Genomic DNA, 21,094 nt, shown 5'->3' with positions numbered 1-21,094 from the left:
GATACCCTGGTGTCATACCCATGTCCTGATGGAGGGAAGAGTGGCAAGCTAGATCTTCAAGAAGAAGGCTTGCTCATACTTCACCAGATAACAAAGTCATAATTATTTTTTTTTTCTAATCTGTTCCGATATCATCTCTCTTCTCTCTGGATAGGCAATGAGATAGAAAGAGGAAAGGGGCCTGGAAAGGGTCTCCATTAGACATTGTTAAGCACCAACTTGAGTAATAGTACACGCTGATGTATAGCCCTGCTCCCATCCATGAAACAAAAGCCCCTGTCTCTGACGGGCAAGCCAAGACAGTCCTGCAGCTCTTTCTGTAAAGGGGCCAGTAGCTCTGGGAGATTATTAAAAGGGCCTATAGAGGTAACAGAAAGTGCAATTCACTCAGGCATACACATTTCAAAAAGTGCCTCAGATAAGCTTTCAGAAGGGGAAAATAATTGTGTGCTAATTGGTCTGTTGACAGAGACCATCCTGCCTTCAGAAAGCCCTGATGTATCTCAGGTTCATTAGCGTGTCCAATTTTCCATAATATCAGACTGTGCAAACCATCATTCCAGTGAGCCTATGCTCCTCCCCCCTCTCTCACTTCTAAATTGCTACTGCCCTACGGGGGGGGGGGATGGGGCAGGAACACCTGCAATGCTAACAGCAGAGGAAAATAGGCTTCTAATGGTGAACGATGGGGCTTAGCATGGAAGCACAGCGAAGGTGTGTGTGCTTAAAAAGGCTTCCAAGTGAATCGCAGACCACAGGATGCTGTAGATTTACCATGTCCTTTCTTCTTCTTCTTTTAAAGGATGGGCTCTAAGAAAATCTCCCCTGGCTGGCTTCTGACCAGCTCTGTTCAGTCCACTCACGGGCTTTTCAATCCCTCCTCACCAAGTCCTTCCAAATCCTTCTACCAAGGAGGTGAAGTATAGCTATCAAAAAGGCCCTATCTTTCCTTCATGGTGCTGATCCCTTCTAGGAAATTACAGGCAGATATATATGCATATAACCATTTATTCTTTGTACAGTTTTCCTGAGGATTGTAATTATCTGGTGTAATCCTAACATGATAGTAGAGTAGGCAGGGATGGCAATCATTATTTTTATCATCATGTAGACTATAAGGGCAGTAGCTAATTGGTAGAGATGCCAGCCTTATTATCTAGAAGGCATCCAGAGAATTCCTGAGGTGCATTTGCCCTTTGGTTGTCACAAAAAATAGTCTGGAGGAGCCAGGGGGCAAGAGTGACTATGGTTAGGGGCACAAGAAATGGACTGAAGGATATGGAATTATTTCAATGTTTTAGAAACAGGAGTAGTCATATTAGTTGAAGGTCCTGTGTATAGGTGAGTTAAGTGGTTGGCAACCCTGATAATGGAGGAGAAAAATGGAGTTCAATGACTCCTCAAGGCCATAGACACAGCAGGCATCGGGGTTGAAACCCAATCCCAAGTATTCTCGCTCCACGTGGTTTGTTTCCCTCTAAACTGTGTAGCCTGATTTCAGCTCTCAAGCATTTTATTGAACATCCTGCCACGTGCCAGATGCTGTAAAGGGATGTACATGCAGTAGAGTCCCTTCTGCTTTAAGGCCCACTGTCACAGTGGGTGTGGGGAGGAGGGAAACAGGCATGCAAACAGACGGAATGTAATGTGACAAATCCTATCTTAAAAGTGTGTGCTGATCAGGGCAAGCCTCACAACACAGAGTGATGTTTACTGGCCCACAAAGGAATAAACCAGAGAGGGCAGGGCACCTGCTTCTCTTCATTGATGCAAAGAAGTTACTCAGGAAGACTGAAAAGCCACCACAGGTTTGCTTAGAGAAACAACACAGACAAATGTGCTAGAGGATGTTTCTTTCATGAAGGCAGAGCAGGTGAGCAGAGCCCTCACCTCACTCCATTCATCCCCAACCAGTGATGTAGTAATGAATGAGATGGATCCCAGCAAGACTACTCCTAAGGCATGCTCAGTAGAAGGAGGCAGACGGCAACTGCTACTGCACAGAGGATTGTTAGCTCCAAGGATGTGCCGCGGGTGTATCTTGGCTATTGGACTATCCCATATAGGTCTATAAGTACTAATCATTTAGAGTGAAGTGGTGGAATCTGTTGACAGCAACTCTGCAGATCAGACCCAGCTGGTGAACAGAGCTGTGAGAAGGGATACCAACACAGCCCTTTGATCCTTAGTCTAACAGAATGCCCTTGAAATCTATACACCTCACTAAATACCAGGAAGCATGGAGATGGGAGAAAATATGAAACCATCCCTCTTAATGCATGGTTTTCTGAGTTGTAGCCAATAGAAAGAACCTATTTGTACTCCCAGAGAAAACCTCAGGGCAGTTGGTGCTGTGGGAACTGGTTAATTATTTCACAGTCAATATGTCCCTGGACAAGTTCCAAAAGAAGGTTTCCAGGGATCATGGTCCCTTCTCTGAGGAGACATGCAGTGGCTGTAGCTTTGGGACCATCCACGGGCATTATAAGAGATGCAGCTTTGAATACTTACTGTCTTTTACTCCTCCATTATAAGGGATATGTCTAGGAATGCATCTCAGCAACTCTATGAACAACACTGCGTGTATAAGTGGAAAGTCAACTCTGAACCAGTCACTTTTTCTGAAGATAACTGAGAATTAAATGAAGACCCACTCCATTAAAAGGATCTGATTGTTGATGATATAAAATTCAGCTAATTAATACCTAAGGATTAAGCCCATTCTCAATTAATTAAGCCCATTCTTGATATCTAGGATATTAGGGTTTGACAATGAATGAGGGTGTGGTCTCTGCACTGATGACAGATAAAAAAAGGAAGATGGCTCTGCAGAAAAGGGAGGCTTCTTGTAACCCCAAGCCATGGGATTCAGGAAAGTCTGATGAACAGAAAAAATAATTCTCAAACAAAAAGAATTGGATTATAAAGCAGGCAAGGATTTTTAAAAAATAGAAACATGTATCCAAAGGAGTATGCTGAGAGCCTGATCAACCTTTTCCAAGCTACAGATGTCTGCAATAGATTTAGTGCCTGAACTTACAGAGCTCTTAACAAACCATCTTTATGCTTAAATGCCTTCAATAGAGGGCTATTTCTGTCAACTAAGTATATGCCTAGGTATATGTATGTGTGTTAAGCAGATTTCTCTGACACGTGAAAAATGGTGGGTTCAGAGACAGATGGACAGACTTCATTCATTTGTTTGTTTTCTAGTTCCTTCCTTCATTATTTGACATTTTGTTTACTCACTACCCACAAGGTGGCAAGCTCTGTACTCTTCTAGAAAGCTGCGTGAGACCCAGTTTCTCCTACAAGGATCTTTTAGTTTCCTGTGTATATAGTCATGTCAGCTAGCACCTAGAGTTCAAATAACAAGCTCAGTAATGGAGCGATGTGCTTGGAACATTGAAAAGGAGATTTAGCTATGTTAGGAATCAGGAAAAGCTTCACAGGAGTCACTTTTCTGAACTGAGCTAATAAGGGAAGGAAGAGACACTTGGGGCAAAAGTCAGATATTGGGAGTACAATAGAAAGCAAGTGCCAGGCAGTGACACGTGAGAAGATACAGTGTTCTAATAACATCTGGTGCTTGGGTATGCCTAGGTTACATGACGTGAGTGGAGGCTAAAAAGTGGATGGTTAGAGAGAGATGAAACTAGAAAGACAGCAGGGGCAGATAGTCAATAATTTTGTTTTGTTAAGAACAATCAGCCCTTTCAATCTCCAACTGTGTTATGCTCTGGGCAATCTGTGCATTTTCTTATTAAGTATCACAGAATTTCTTCAAGGTTGAAAACTCTTCTAGTTATTTAATGATTTTAGAGAGAGGAAAATGAAGTCCATATAAATGTGGTAACTTGTTCAATACCCGATTCATTCCCAGTGGTAGGATACAGATTCTTGGAATAGAGCCTGTTTTCCTTCTGTTTCATCACATTGGCACCCTTCTCAGGCACACAGATTTGCTCTGGGTGCAGTTAGAACCATGGAATCAGGGGACACTAGAGTATATGCTCATGTTCACAGTAACAACATAGTATAAGTCAGGCGGAGGAGCTGAGAGAGGAGGGCACGAAAGCATTATGAAAGGAAATCAGGTACCTGATGACAAGGACTTGGATTAGGGGACCCCATGGGAATTCAGGGGTAGGAAGGAATGGTAGCGATGGATCAATGAATCTAAGTTAGGGTGTGCAGAGAATGGGCTACTAGAAGGTAATGAGATCTTTGAACTGTTGATAAAATATCTGTCTTTCATTTCCTGGTAAGAATTTTGTGCTTCTTCTCCAGCTGTGACACAGTTCATATGAGACTGAAGGATGAGGGGAAATTCTACAAAGTTCTAATATCTTGGTAAAACTCTCTCCAGGCTACTTAGAGTCCCTTTCCATCACTTTGAGGTGCACTAGATACCAGCTTCATAAATGAACCTTTTCATTCTGTTAATGGAAACCCATTCTCTTCTCCTGGATGCTCCCTCCAGACACTGTACCCCTGTGATGTGTTACTTTTTCTTTTCTTCAGTTAATTTCCATCATGCTCACTGTACGATGACTAGTCCTCAGCAACATCCTTATAATGGCAAGCTCTTCTTAAGAGTCCACTTCACCTGTTTTGATTTAACTACAGCCTCCCTTCCCCAGGGATGTAGTTTTTCTAGTGGTGGCTGTTTCTTTCTCACATCTCATGCTCTTGAGCATGGACACGAGGCAGATCCTTCACTGCAATTCTTTATTATCTAGCTATCTCTGGCTCCTGGAAGCCAGAATCATCCTGCACTGTACCCCACTGTCCCTGCTTGATATTTATTGTCTTACTATACTTCTTGGCTCACTGAGGATTTACAGCAGTGAACAACTGTTACCAGCAGAAACCTGTACCATTCCTACTGACTTCTGCTCCCATATGTACAATCATTTAACTTTAGTTCCTCTAAGGTACTTGCTGTCTTACCTTGCTTCCTCATAGTTATAATCTCATCTTAGGCACTACACCCATGCTATGTCCTAGACTTTATTGCAAACTGCATTTCCTCTATAGCTGCAACAAAAATCCATCACTTCCTCCCTTTTTACTCATGGCCATACTCAACACAATCCCCTTTTAAGGCATGTGTGCTTGCTCTCTGGAGTCCTTCTGCTCGAGACACACAAATCACTCATTTCACTCAGGCTCCTCGTGAAGAGATATTCCTTCAGCCCCAGCACACCCTGGCCTCTTACTTGGTTTCATTTCTCACACCACCATTTCACATTGTCTTTGCATTTATTTGTAGGTCCACTATTTGAACACAAGCTTCATGAGTGCAGAGGCTTTTATGTTGTTTTCTTGTATCTGAAATGTAGTATCTGATATGAGCTGAGCACTCAAGATATACTTGCTGAGTTAACTGATGAGTAAACAAAATCCCCTTGCTGTTTTCTGATGATACAAAGGTAGAACGTGGATTTGACGTCTGTAGACCATTTTAATTTTATAACTAGAATTTTAAAACCCCAGTATTCCCAAAAGTGTTATTAGTCTTTTGTTATCCAAAGGATTCTTAGTAGAAATGTTCTCCAGGTTAATTAGAGTTGTGTGGTAGTAGTGGTGTGGAGGGCGTAGCTATTAAAGTCACATCCACTATGGATTCCTTAAAGACACGCATGCCATCATGAGATTCTGCCATGATCCTGCTAGAAAGCATCCTTTGCCTTGTATTAACGTTCCTTTTTGTGGCCATGCCAACGAACTCCAGCCTTCTTCAGAACCTCATCTTGTAATATGTCTTCATAGTGTATCTGTTTCCCTCTCTGCCCTCACAGGACTCTTCTCAGCACTTCAATGGGCACTAAGTTACTTCCTAATTTTGGCCTTAGCACTTAGCATTTGACTTTAAAAAATAAAAAAACCGGAAACAGCCTTCCTCAGTTCTACATGATCAGGCTTGTCTTCTTTCAGGTCTCAGCCTCTCAGGATAAACCTTAAAGTTCCCTTGCTCACCAGTCTAACTAATGCTAGCAATCCTGCACCCTAGAAAATGTATACCTTGTCTTTAAATGGCTATGTGAAATCACCTTCTCTCACTCAGCAGTTCAATCCCACCAGGATGCAGTCATACCTATCTTTGGCAACAGCTAATCAGTCTGCTGGCTAGATGTTCCTTCAGAGGGTGGATGATGCAACCATTTGTAAGGACTGGTTGAGACGACACCAGAAAGCAACTGTTTCCCTTTGCTCAGTGTGGCCTGGCTGACCTGGAGCTAGCAGAGGATTTGGCTTCCCCATTACCTTAATAGCCCCTGTGGCTATCTGGATATGGTGCAGTCGGCGTAGTGTGCTCTCTCTATCAATGAAGTAGGAAGCTGCCAGCTGGTGCAGGGTTTCCAGGGACACAACAGAGCTGTTCCCACTGCCCCCAACTACAGGGGCACCTCCTGATGTTTCTGCCTTTCTGCTCAGTTTCCTCTTGTCCACAAAAATGGTCAGGGATTCTTCTCCTATAACAAAAACATGAGCTCATTAGAGAGGTTGTCAGTTCCAGAATCCCTGGCCATTAAGAACCTGTAGCCCTCTGGCAGGGCAGACCCAGCTAAGAGAGAACACTGCCCCTGCTGTGGGCCTCTCCCCATCATTTCCACTTTGAGAGCTCTCTCCTCAGACTGTGCACAGGGTCACAGGGCTCCCTGCCTGGAAGGCCCTCCTTTCCCTAGCTCTTAAAGCTTCCCAAAGCTCACCCCGCAGCAGCGTCTCCATTTAACATCCTCTATTGATCTCCATCGCAGGCAATCTGCCTCCAAGGGGGAGACACAATTCTCCCCTCTCAAGTTGTTTATGAGAAGCCACATGGCTATTATTGCTTCCAGGGAAAGGGCAAAAGCTTTGAGGCCCTGCCTGGTCCCTCTCCATCAAACACTCACCAGCTACCACATGCCAGCAGCTGGTCTCAACCCCAGGGGAGCTGCGTTTTTGTTCACTGCACACTTAACTAAATGTTATGATAAACTCTGCTTTCTTCTTCCCATAGCTGGGAGAACTCTGTATGGCCAGGTCTTGTAATTCTGTCCAGAGTCCCCGCGCCACTGCATAGCCCAGTCCCTACCCCCATTCTACCAGAGGGAGATCCACCATGCTGTTGGAATTGTGGTTTGGCTGGTTACCAGTCCTTACAGTGAGAAAGGAGGGGGTCAGTGACTCAACGAACATCTATCTGTTTCTGTGCCTATAGATGTGACATTTGTAGCCACAGTTAGAATTAAGAAGTGGAGAAGTCCCTGGGTTAAAAGGCTAGTCAAAATAAAAGTAGGAGCGCCCCCTGCTGGTACATGCTTAGTAGAAACCCATGTGTCCACCCCAGCCTCCTGACCCCATACCCCTTTCCCGTTTTTATGCCACTTTCAAGAGAATAGAAATGTTCTAGGGTGGTTTTGGGTGCAGAGAGAATACACTGTGTTTTGATACACCAGAAAGGATAAAAGATGCAGGCAGAATGATATTAACAGATCGTAAAAGCTATTTCAGCAATGGAACAACCAGTTGGCTGGGGCTGAGGATGCTACTTACCTCCGAGAGTGGCAGAAAGTAAGAAATGAGTGCCGTACTTTTTGATGAGGTTTTCAGTAACCTGTTGCAGGTTGGGTCTCCGTCCGAGGAGGCGGATGTTGCGGACAAACTCTGGGGCGAGAGGCAGGGGCAAACTGAAGAAGTCTTTCCTTTCCAGGGCCAAGTTGTTCACTTTCCAACGGGCAAACTCCCTGCAGGGAAATCCACTGTATTTCAGAACAAGAAGTGTGAAGACTGAAAGAGATAAGGTGATTCCTCAGCTGGAGGCCTCCTCTCCTCAAGTCCCCTTCTCAAAGTCTGGAAAGCTGACCTGCACCCAACTTTCCCATTGGACAGTGGTAGCTCAGTGTCTTCCCAAGATAGTCGCCATGCCTCACAGAGAAGCAGAAAAATCACAGACTGGGCACTGGCAGTGATTTTCAGAGAACTGATCCTGCCACAGCTGTCATACAGCCGATGAGTTATGTCATCCATCTTAGCTTCAGTTGCTCACTGCTAAAAACTGGAAGGAGGATCTAGAGAGAACAATGTTTTAACATTTGGGACTGAGATCACTTCATACCCTTGGAGATAATTACATTCCCCTACTTACTTATGCAGCTCATATCGATTGATACCACATCAGAAATTAAAACTGAAAAGATTAAAGTTATCTATCCAATATTGCATTTGATGTTAACAGTAATAAACCAAATACATAACACATAACCAAATCAATGAGCTTTATGACAATTACTATAGGTAGTGAACAAAACAGATTTGACAAGAAGAGCACATTGCTTGTGACTTTGTAAATCTTTCATATCTGCTCAACAGGATAGTTTCCTTCTCATGTTTGCTTCTACATTCAGTGTGCCATCGCTATTGTGGACTCTTATGCTTGGGGCCACACTAAACTAAAGAAATGATTGTTTCTTAAAAGTTACTTATATAACATGGTGTTTGATACCATATTAATAAATGTGTACTCTACTGCATTGAAATCTAAAATTTTATATTGCATTTTGAACAGATCTTTTTGCCCCACATGATCAGTAACAGCATGCATTAGCTATCCTGGACATATCTGTTCACGGAGATACGCAGCTCTTTTAACATCCAGGCACTTCATTATACAGTACTAAAACATCAGACTAGAAAACACCATTTACAACTGCATCAGAAGTACCATTAAATATCAGGAAGCTGACTAGTTTATATAATAATGAATATAAATTTTTAGAATTTTATTTTTGCTAATAAATAACATGTTTTCCTAGTTTTTAGTTGTTCTGCTAGTAAATACCATCAGGTTAAAAGCTAGCATTTTTTTGAGAAAACATCTGCCAAACACTTAAGTCTAAATAACTATGGGTTGCCTGCTGTTCTTGCTTTCAAGATAAATAGGGCTCTAGGAAAAAAGTTGCTTGCTCAGCTTGTAGCTCAACCACATATGTATCTTCCCTTGGGATGACCACAATCCTTTAGTAGCCTCAGATATGCTATGTGTGTGATTCCCATTTCATCACCTGGAACATTAAAAAGACATGTATCCAAGGTCAATATTTAATGCTAGTAATAAATCGTACTGCTTTAGAATATTCTTAAGTAAGGCTGGCATATTCTGTCTCTCTCTCCTTTCTGCTTGTGTGTGGGTCTATGTGTTTAGTTCATTTGTATTATGATGAACAACACATGATTACCAGATAAACTTTAGATGAGTATTTTCATTCCAATTAACACATCAGTTTTCTTTGCCTCCCCACCTCCCAACTTTCAGTGCAAATATCAAATGGGTCCTGAAAGGAACCAAGAAGACCACATTTTAAGCAGCCTGTTTAAAAACATATCTGGGTTTCTTTACAAACACATCTAGGATTTTATTCTTCATGATTTGCTCCTCTTTGACCCATTTGGATCTCAAAGAGGAAAGACTTCTAGGTGGAATCTTTGTCTTGAGCAGTAATTTAAATAATTCTAAGAAATCAGTTTCTCATTCCCCACCCAACCCCATATTACACTGGTAAAAACCGGCCTTCCTGTCTTGGGAAGCAGTAAGATTTACAGTCTTCATAGATCCCTCACTCATCCCAATCCTGCTCATTGTAAAAAGTGAATAACCTTGATCTAACCTTCTGCTCAAAGGCAAGGAGTGCCAGTGATATAGCTGCAGAAAATAAGTAAAAATAAATAAATGAAAATCCATGCATAATCTAAGCCTGTGGAAGTCTCCCCCAACCCTATCTAAGTCAAGAGGTGCAGATATGGAGGAGGACCATATGTCAGACATCACTAGGAACAAAGGAAGATGGTGACTAATAATTCATGGTTTCAACTTAGACTTTCACATTTTTCATTGTATGGCTTTATTTATCGAACAAGGCAAGTTAATAATAATAGATCATCAGTTATTTCTTTTGTGCAGGAAATGTAAAACTTTAATTAAAGTACAGGGTATTTGTCAAAGGCATTTGCTATCCCAAATCCCAGTGAAGGGTAAAGAACAGTTGCCTGATCTCATTTGTAGATGGCTGGATGGGAACCAGTATCCTCTCATTGGCTAGAGGATAATTACACTGATGAATCATAAAACCAGATTACTAAAAACAGAAACAAAATATAATAAAGAGAAAACCCCTAGGGTTATCAAATCCGGCTCTCTGCCTTGGGATGAACTACATGTAGACTTCATTAACTAATACTTCTGACCAGTTCTCTTCCTACATTCAAGGATAAAGAGAAGATATTCTTCCACCTTCCATCATTTCTTAAAATGGTTCAAACCCATCACTTTCCTTTTCTGACCATCTCATCCAGAAGGTTGTCTTCCCACCCTCACTCTCTCTCTCATTTATTCCCTTAGATTTATTATCACCTAATATCATCTATTCTCCCTCCTTCTTCTCCCATTAGAATATGAACTCTGCCAGGGTAGGATTATCTTCCCTGCTATTGACTATCTCCAACAGAAGAATCATATTAACTATTTTTACAACAGAACAACAGTAGATATACAGTCTAGTTTTATTAAGTAATTGAAGGATACATTCTCCATGCCTTTTATGTCATAGCTTTCCCAATCCACTAGTTTTTTCAAATTAATGGAAAATTGATTAAAAAATAGTTATAGGAAAATAACCTAGGAAGAAACAACCAATTAGTGATTGATCTGACATGAAATACTCAAAATGTATGTGCTTCATATGAAGCTGTTTTGTTTATAAAAGTACATGAGATAATTTTGTGCATTTAAAAAATATAAATCAAGCCAGGCATGAAGGCATGTATCTGTAATCTCAATACTCAGGATGTAGAGGTAGGAAGATTGCCACAACCAGTATGGTCTACATAGGCCAGTCAGGATTACATAGTTAGAGCCTATCTCAAATAAATAGTAAAACATTGCCAGAAAATTATTTTGCTTTTTCCTTTTATACTGCCTGGATTCTAATACACTGTCACAGACATGGACAGCTTCTGGTGACTGCCCACATTCAAAGCCTAGCGCATGCAAAACATTCATTGTGCCTTCCACTCAGATGTTAGTGATCAATGGCTTCATTCCTCTACGGTGAATCTAGTAATTTCTACCACTCATTGTGTTAAAGATTGACCAAAGAAGCAACATGCTTAGCGTTCTGCACTTTTGCTCAGTTTGACATCAGCCTTGGAAACTCTGTTTAATGCAAGTCAATAGCTAAAGAATGTTTACTTCAATGAGGAAACTGAAACTCAGAAAGCCAAGTGATTGCCTAATGTCACACTACCAGAGAGGATTATTCTTTTATTCTGTTAGAAATGGAGGGAAAGTTTGAGTGTCATCTGCCAGTCTTCTCCAGATTATGATATACATTGAGGAAGGAGGATTGTCATGGATTCTGGGGTAGGATAAGCTGCAGTGTCAGATTCTGTCTCGAGAAGATGGAAAAAAAGAGAGGAGAAAAAAGGGGAGAGAGGGGAGGGAGGGAGGGGGAGAAAGAAGGGAGGAAGGAGAAAAGAAGAAAGCAATCAAGGGGAGAAAACACTCTTTAGTGTCCTGGATGATGATGCTCAGAGCAGGATAAATCTGAGAAAGAAGTCCTGCCACCTTAGTACTTGCCTTGCTGTTTTTAAGACTGGGGAAGCCTTTGACTTATCTATGATTCATTTGTAGCTGACCTGGCTTCCAGCATGCACTGTGACTAAGAAAACCATGAGACAAAGACGTCATAGTTTACCTAAAGGAATATAACCCAGCTGGTAGCAGAACCTGAGTAAAATGATATCACGGTGATCTTCCCCAAGGGTCACTGGGCCAATAGCAAGAACTGAAACCCCAAAATGTTAAAGGAGTAACTTGGATGGAGTCACACAATTAGAGAGAGGCCAAGCTTAAATATCAGTGCCAGTGGCTAAGGTCAATACTTCACTGCTTTCCACAATTTTGTCTTCTTTTTTGCCCCTGAAGTATGCACTCATGGTATTCCAATTCCGTTGCAAAGGTAGCTGTCTTCTAACAAAAATAATGTTATTACTAAGGGCATGGTATTTCTGTAATTACTACACAAAACATGAGTTTAACATATATTCAATGTAGTATGCCATTTATGCTACAGCAAAATCTTTCTTTGGATTTAAGTGGTTTCATGATGCTCCTTTGTAGGAGAAGAAATTGAGCTTGAGAGGAAACCAAGTTCATATACAAAGCATCATGGGAATAATCCCAAAGATCTGACTGAGTCCAACTTCCATGGGTGCTCAGGAAATCCTAACACAGAACAACAAATTACCTAGAAAAGTGAATGGTATTGTTTTAGAAAGCATTTTATGAACAAACAGACAAAAAATGACGAATGTTTAATGAATTCTTACCTTGTGCTAAGTTTCTTACAAGGGTTATCTATAAAATGTCCTTATTAGGAGGAAAAAAATTACTTTCATCCTGTGGATAATGAAATGGAGGCAGGATATTTTAATTTACCCAGCTGGTAACAGCCAGTAGGTGGCAGAATCAGAGTTGAAATATTGCTAGTTTTGACAGGACATTGTTTGAGCACTGTGATATGGTACCTCTGCCTGAGAAAAGCAAAGGAGATGTTCTAACTTGGAGAGGAGAAGCATGGAGGGAGGAGGAGGAAGAGAGAGGTTTGCTGGACAAATAATGCATAAGGACGGAGACTTAATGTGAAGCATGTGATCAGAGAAGCTCACTGGAGGTAGAATTCATAGAATGGGGCCACATTTATAAAACAGGAAAAACAAACGAAAACGAAGTCTGCTCCTGTCATTGCTATGTTTTGGATGCGGCTTGGACCCATCAATTTTTTTTTTAACTTGATAGTCATTATGGCAATGTTAAGAGGTACTGAGAACTCTAAGAGGCAGGGTGGGTGGGGTGAATGTGAGAGGGGGGATGATTAGGCTAGCTCTCATGGGACTGTGGATAGTATTCTGGGAAGTCTATTATACAAAAGTGTTCCGAGTTCTTTCCCCTTAACTGTCCCTTCTTGCTTTCTCCAGTGATCTCTCCCTCCTTGATTGTTCCAACATGATGCCATTCACCATGCAGCCACAAGGTTCCTTACCAGCGGCAAACTGCCAACAGCACCATACCCTTTCTCCTCCTAACTGTGAACTCTATTCGCCTCTTCCCTTTATAAAGTTCCCAGTTGCAGCTGTTTTGTTATACTGATGGAATAGTGACAAATACAGGTGTCAGTTTAGAATTAGGCGCTAACTATCACAAAGGCTCAGGCTCCAAGGCTTTAAGAAAGTGTGTACTTCAACTCCAATCAGCTTCTTCCTAGGTCTTGGGGACCTTCATTGATAGAAAGTAATTGGGCAACATCTGTGAAGGAAGTTTAGGCCAGATAGTAGTAGTATAAGTTTTATAAGTGCATTTAGATGCTGACTCTTTCCAGCATCTAAAGCCTCAGAAGACAATACTGGAAGGCAGCCTAAGCTAGTCAAAGAATAAGTGCTCATTTCTGATTTTTCATTTAGCAGGTTTTTTTCCAGTAATAAAATAATCAAGGCTTTTTTCCATAAGAAAAGAATGTTTTCTATATATCAATTATATTAACACACTGTGCCTCAATTAAGCCATCATCTTTGATTTAATTAAGACATCAAGTAAATCTCCATTTCAATTTAGCCATTTCTCCTAAAATCTTCTCCCACTGTGTTTGTTACACAGTAAATAGTCCGAGGAAGCAAACATTTCAAACAACACTGTAGTCCTATGGAAAGTTCTTTAGAACAGCTGAGGCCACTGCAGAAATGGTTCCGGGGTTGAGCCAAAGGTAGACTTCAAGAAAAAGGTATGTGCATTTCATAGGCATTTCAAAAGGGTACTTCAGTAGATGCCTATCATCGATAGACGCTCACTGTATTTTCCATCTACCTCTAGTGCAATCAGGGCTACCTCTAAGTAAACAATGTCAAAGGGTCAACTAACATAAAATCATCAATAACAACTAAGATAAAATATAAGAAAGTTGAATTCCAGACAGGAAGGTGGAATCCAGTGTGTTGTAACAGACACACATACCTTGTACAGCCATGTGTTCAGATATTTTTAGATATAAAGAAAGAGGGGGATTCCAAAGTTATCACTACTATTTTTGTCTCAAGCTGCTTCACACTAATGACACAGATGGCCAATTAATGATGGCTGACTCTTGCAGTTGTACAATGATGATTGTACATGAGGTTAGGGAAAGTTGATTCACACTCATGCCAAACTTCAAGCCACAGAAGCTTCAGCAGAGATTTTGACTGTGCCAGCTCTGAGCCAACTCTGCATTTGATACCAAAGGGAGTCTCTATTGACAATGTTAAATGGCTACAGGTTGTACTAATTCAAAAATTGTAGCTACAAAGTGGAATCTCCAAGTCTTCACTACCCTACAGCATTGTGTCCTGTGTAACACAAGGTCAACAACAAATTTGACAGCAAGAGCCTCCCTGCAGGGTCGCACAGCATCTGCAGATGAAAGATTCAGAAAGAGCACAGCTGGGGTCTTCCAGCCAGGTGCTGTTTCCACTTAAGCACCACTTTTCAGGCTTGTAAACTGAGAGCATTGATCCAGTCCCATGAAGAGCCATTAATTATGAAGTTTTCCTACCTGTGAAGTCCTAAGGGAGAGACATTTAAAAATAGAATATACTGGATAGATAGGTGGGTAGGTAGGTAAGGAGATAGATAGATAGATGCATACATAATACAAACATATATATATATAAAGATGGTAGAAAGTTAACAGATAAGTAAGATAGGCAGATGATACATGATAGGCAGATAGATGGCTAGATGGATGGATAAATGGATGGGTGAATAGATAGATGATAGATAGATGATATATATATAGATAGATAGATACACATATAATGCATACATATATACAAATAGAAAGATGGTAGATAAATGACAGATAAGTAACAGAAGGTAGGCAGATTTTAGGCAGATAGATGGATAGATAGATGATTGATAGATACGTAGATAGAAAGATATATAAGTTGAAATCTAGTAATAATAAATAGTAGTCTAAACTTTGGGTAGTTATGTTGAGACTTTATGTTAAGAGCCAATTTTTTTCTGCTACTAGTTTTCTAATAAATCTTTATCTTTCAACTTTTATTGGGAAAATATGTTCGTCACACTACCAAGGTCACCGATATGGTTGTCATCTGGAAAGTCACATTCCACATATTCTGAGCTTACAGCTCTCTGCGTGTGCATTCACTATGGCACCCCTGCAGGTTTAGCAGCATCCTATCCTAGAGTCAGTGCACCCCTGTGTGCTAGGAGCCATTTGTTCCTCCTGAGTTGGACTCCGGGAATCACTGCTGTTTCTAGCACAGTCAACCGATTATCACCTGCTCAGTCAGGCAGCAGATCTCTGAATAGGACTGGGACTCCCTAAGAAGTGGGGGAAGTCTTGAGTCAGCCATAGAGATCAGCATGCCTAACACCAAGCACCATCTTGCAGCTCACAGATAGCCCACACAAGTGGGATGATATAATAAGCACTATTGCTCCTTCCCATTTTGGTCACTTCTAGTCTATTTTCAGTAACCTCTCTCTTGGGAGACATCACCCAACTTTGATGCTCAAAAGTACTGCTACATTGCAAGGGACTAAACTATCATTTTCCAAGCAGTTTCTATGGAATGGACCATGATCATAACAAAAATACATGGCTGTGTTTCCTTCAAAATAAAGAAAGACACAGAATAGGTTGCTGAATAAATTATTTAAGAACTTTGGAACAATAAACAGACATTAAGCCAAAAGCATGAATGATTTTGTAATCTTCCCTGACTCTTCTTAGTCTACTTAAACTGTCAACGAATGCCCCTTCAGATCATTTCTCACACCTCAATCAGTTCTGGATAAATGTAAATATTGAGTTCTCTGAACTCACCTTTTTCTAAAGTAGATGTTTCTCTGGCCAGCTGAAATTTTGCTGGCTAGACACAGGAGTGTCCACTGAGTGCTGCATCATTGACTTTCCTAAAGAGTATCCACACAAGGCTTTCTCTTCATGTCTCTACCAATGTCCCCCCCCACAGGGTTCAATCTGCCACACAAAAACACTATCATTTTTATCCTTTTCACAAGACCACAGTTTTAAACTCAGAAAACTCACAGGAATGTGTGGTTTCTTTCTTTTTTTTTTCCTCTTTTACTCTTTGGGATCCCTCCACCCAGCTCCCAGTTAATCACACAGAGGCTTATTTTTTCTTATGAATGCCTGGCCTTATGTTAACTTATTTCCAGCCAACTTAAATTATCTCATCTACCTTTTGCCTCTGTGCTTTTATCTTTTCTATTCTATATGACTTTCTTTACTTCTTACTCCATTTCTGTTTCTTGCTGTGTAGCTGGGTGGCTGACTTCTTCTTTTCTCGTTCCTTCACTTTCTCTTGCCAGATTTCTCCTCCTATTTATTCTGTCTGCCTACCAGATCTGACTATCTTTTCTCCTCCCTAGCTATTGGCCATTCAGTTCTTTATTAGACCAGTCAGGTGTTTAAGACAGGCAAAGTAACATAGCTTCATAGAGTTAAACAAATCCAACATAAAAGAATGCAAAAATACTTGCCTCATTAAACAAATGTACTGAAAAATAAACACATATAACACATCTTCAACTAATAATTCGCAACAGGAATGGTCAAAGCCAACATGAGCATTGGGGGATTCCAGTGTTCACCTCAGAGACTCAGCTAGGAGCATTTCATTGTCTCAAGCTTGATTTTAGGGGCATTGAGATCTATAAGTGTTTTGGCTCCTATACATAGTGAAGTATTTCTAGACATATCACATCATTAAAAGGTTTCTATCTCAACAACAGATTACTATAATGTTCTTGGCTATTAGAGTTTCTACTGATATAATGAAAAAGACATGATTAATCTGAGTGATAAAAAGAAATGATAATAACAATTGTAACTTCTTATATGGGTATAGTGAAACCTTTTCATATTTTTTAAACTGCATTTCTTAAAATGCATTTTCATATATATTTAGCTAATTTATTATAAGGACCTTGGAGGGAATAAAGGGGATAATATTAATCAACTATTTTCCTTTTACAAGTTAACAAGTATGGACACTGGAAACAGAGAAATGACTGGACCACAAGTCTCAGTCGATTACCAGTTGAGTTTGACTAGCTTCCGAGTCATGCTACTAATGATTTTATGTTTTTGGTGGTTCAGCTCAAACTCAGGTTCCCAAACTCTCCTTTGTCATACTTCCTAGATAATTCTACTTTGTTCACTATTTTGGATAGGAGGAATTCCCAGGCAAGAAAATTTTCATTTTGACATCATCGGGTTAAATATTATCTCATTCCCTACAAACTTGAAGACACAAGAGCAGGCATAAGGGAGGTGTTTCCTTGATGTCCTAGTGCCCTGTCCTTCTCACTGTCTGGAGGAACTCAAGAAGTCTGGCATGGAGGTAATTTAGCAGCCTGCTGTGTTCTCAAACAACGGCCCGTAAACAATGATTGGCCAATTTCATTCTAATCTTTTCAATTTTGCTCTAATTAAAATCAAGCTGCAGCTTTCAAACAGTTTAATTAAGGCTGATTGGAAGAGGTGGGGAGGGGAGAGTCAAGCTTAAAGGAGGAGGAAGAGATCACTGTTTGGTGAGTCACACTGCCCTGTAGAACTTAGGGATGTGAAGAGGGCACCCAAAGTGACATGTTTATGGAATCAACATGAAATGCAATAGATTCCTTGCAATGAAGGTCCAGTTAATCTATAAGACCAGAAGAAATTGAAGAGGATATTGAGTGCTCTTCTGGAACAGAAACCACATCTTTTTCTTGATGGCTCAGCCTGCTCTTCTTTATTATTATTATTATTATTATTTTAATTTTAAATATCATGTTTTACATGTCAATCCCAGTTCCCTCTCCTTCCCTCCCCTCCTCCCGCACCCCCCCCCCAGCCTCCCACCCTATCGCCAATTCCTTCCACATAGCGGATATCTAGAGTCTGTCATTTCACTCAGGGTAGGGTCCAGGCACTCCCCTAAGAGTCCAGGCTGAGAGAGGATCCCTCTTTGTGTTATGGACACATGATGTCTGTTTATATTCCAGGGATAAACACTGATCCACTGCTCAGGGCCCCATAGGTTGCCCAGGCCTCCTCACTGACTCTCACATTTGGGGGGGTCTGGATCAGTTCCATACTGGCCTCCCAGCTGTCAGTCTGGGGTCCAAGAGCTCTCCCTTGTTCAGATCAGCTGTCTCTGATGGTTTTGCCAGTCCATTCTTTGCCAGTTTGCTCATCGCTCCTCTCTCTCTGTCACTGGGTTCCTTGGATTCAGTTCAGTGTTCAACTGTGGGTGTTTGCCTCTGCTTCCATCAGTCACTGGATGAAGGCTCCAGGATGGTTATAGACATCAAGTTCATTATCAGGAATGGGCATTCGAGGTGGTCTCTCCACTATTGCTTAGCTTGTCAATTAGTGCCATCCCTTTATATCACTAGAGGTCACACTGGTGCCTGATCTGTCTTCTAACCTATGATTCCCTCTTCCCCCTATATCCTACCCCCCCACTCAACCTTCATGTTCTCGCATGACCTACTCTCTCTTCCTCTTCTCCCCCTCTCTTCTTCCCAGCTCCCATGCTCCCCCCACCCCTCGTCATGTTCCCCATTTGTTCAGAGGATCTTGCCTCATTCCTCTTCTCTTGGGTATCATGCATATCTCTTAGGTTCTTTCCTGTTTCCCAGACTCTCTGTCAGTGGCAGTGCAGACTTGCACTATCCTGATCCATGTCCACAATCCATATATGAGTGAGTACATACCATGTTTGTCTTTTTGTGACTGGGTTACCTCACTCAGGATGGTTTCTTCTAGTGCTATCCATTTACCTGCGAATTTCAAGATTCCGTTGTTTTTTTCTGCTGAGTAATACTCCACTGTGTAAATGTACCACATTTTCTCTATCCACTCTTCAGTTGAGGGGCATCTAGGTTGCTTCCAGGTTCTGGCTATTACAAATAATGCTGCTATAAACATAGTGGAGCAGATGCCCTTGTTGTATGAATTTTCCTCTTTTGGATATATGCCTAAGAGTGGAATTTCTGGGTCTTGTGGTAGATTGATTCCCAATTTCCTGAGGAATCTCCATACTGATTTCCAAAGTGGCTGTACGAGTTGGCACTCCCACCAGCAGTGGAGGAGTGTTGCCCTCTCTCCACATCCTCTCCAGCATAAATTGTCTTTGGTGTTTTTGATTTTAGCCATTCTGACAGGAGTAAGATGGTATCTCAAAGTTGTTTTGATTTGCATTTCCCTGATGGCTAAGGATGTTGAGCACTTTCTTACGTGTCTCTTGGCCATTTTAGCCTCCTCTATTGAGAATTCTCTATTTAGTTCTGTAACCCACCTTTTAATTGGATCCTTTGGTGTTTTGGAGACTTGCTTCTTGAGTTCTTTGTAAATTTTGGAGATTAGCCCTCTGTCAGATGTGGGGTTAGTGAATATCTTTTCCCATTCTGTGGACTGCCTTTCTGTCTTGTTGACTGTGTCCTTTGCCTTACAGAAGCTTTTTAGTTTCAGGAGGTTCCATTTGTTAATTGTCGATCTCAGTGTCTGTGCCACTGGTGTTATGTTCAGGAAGTGGTCTCCTGTACCAACTCATTGAAGAGTATCTCCCATCTTCTCTTCTAAATGTTTCAGTGTGGCTGGATTTATGTTGAGATCTTTGATCCATTTGGACTTAAGTTTTGTACAAGGCAATAAACATGGATTTATCTGCAGTCTTCTGCATACCAGTACCCAGTTATGCCAGCACCATTTGTTGAAGATGCTTTCTTTATTCCATTGTATAGTTTTAGCTTCTTTGTCAAAAATCAAGTGTTCATAGATGTGTGGGTTAAAATCAGGGTTTTCAATTCAGTTCCATTGGTCTACCTGCCTATTTTTGTGCCAATACCAAGCTGTTTTCTGGACTATAGCTCTATAATAGAGCTTGAAGTCACGTATGGTGATGCCTCCTGAAATTCCGTTATTGTATAGGGTTGTTTTCGCTATCCTGGGCCTTTTGTTTTTCCATATAAAGTTGATTATTGTTCTTTCCAGGTCTGTGAATAATTGTACCAGAATTTTGATAGGGATTGCATTGAATCTGTAGACTGCTTTTGGCAAGATTGCCATTTTTATTATGTTGATCCTTCCAATCCAAGAGCATGGGAGATCTTTCCATTTTATGGTATCCTCTTTGATTTCTTTCTTTAAAGACTCAAAGTTCTTGATATACAGGTCCTTCACTTCCTTGGTTAACATTATCTCCAGATATTTGATGCTGTTTATGGCTATTGTAAAGGTTGATGTTTCTCTGATTTCTTTCTCAGTCACTTCATCATCTGTATATAATAGGGCCACTGATTTTTTTGAGTTTACCTTGTATCCTGCCATTTTGCTGAAAGTGTTTATCAGCTCTAGGAGTTCCCTTGCGGAGTTTTTCGGGTCACTTATATAAACTATCATATCATCTGCAAATAGTGAAAGCTTGACTTCTTCTTTTCCTATTTGTATCCCCATGATCTCCTTTTGTTGTCTTATTGCTGTAGCTAGAACTTCAAGTACAATATTGAAGAGATATGGAGTGGGCAGCCTTGCTTGATTCCTGATTTTAGACGAATTGCGTTGAGTTTCTCTCCATTTAGTTTGATGTTAGCTGTTGGTTTACTGTATATTGCTTTTATTATATTCAGGTATGTTCCTGTTATCCCTGATCTCTCTAGGACCTTTATCATGAAGGGGTGCTGGATTTTGTCAAAAGCTTTTTCAGCATCTAGTGAGATGATCATGTGGTTGGTTTCAGTGCAGAATTCTACCAGAAATTCAAAGAAGAGCTAATTCCAATACTCCTCAAAGTATTCCACACAATAGAAGCAGGAGGCTCACTGTCAAACTCTTTTTATGAGGCTACAATGACCTTGATACCCAAGCCACACAAAGACACAACTAAGAAAGAGAACTATAGACAAATTTCCCTCATTAACATCGATGCAAAATACTCAATAAAATACTATTAAACCGGATTCAAGAACACATCAGAAAAA

At 40.9% G+C, this 21,094-nt stretch overlaps 1 protein-coding gene across 3 annotated transcripts in view; it reads right to left on the bottom strand.

Moving 5' to 3' along the window:
- Nucleotides 1-21,094, bottom strand: part of Brinp2 (BMP/retinoic acid inducible neural specific 2) — a 103,047-nt gene that overhangs the window by 13,081 nt on the left and 68,872 nt on the right. For all 3 annotated transcript variants that reach the window (XM_040737737.1, XM_040737736.1, XM_005071324.4), the window contains 2 exons: nt 7,543-7,733; nt 6,271-6,479 (listed from right to left, as the gene is read on the bottom strand). In XM_040737737.1, coding sequence (XP_040593671.1) covers nt 6,271-6,479; nt 7,543-7,733 — 400 coding nt within the window. The remainder of the gene's footprint in view (nt 1-6,270; nt 6,480-7,542; nt 7,734-21,094) is intronic.

The sequence above is a fragment of the Mesocricetus auratus genome, unplaced genomic scaffold (assembly GCF_017639785.1).
Source record: "Mesocricetus auratus isolate SY011 unplaced genomic scaffold, BCM_Maur_2.0 Super-Scaffold_100676, whole genome shotgun sequence".
NCBI classification, from domain to species: Eukaryota; Metazoa; Chordata; class Mammalia; order Rodentia; family Cricetidae; genus Mesocricetus; species Mesocricetus auratus.
Note: the sequence above shows the minus strand (reverse complement) of the source record. Positions and strands in the feature narration are given on the sequence as shown.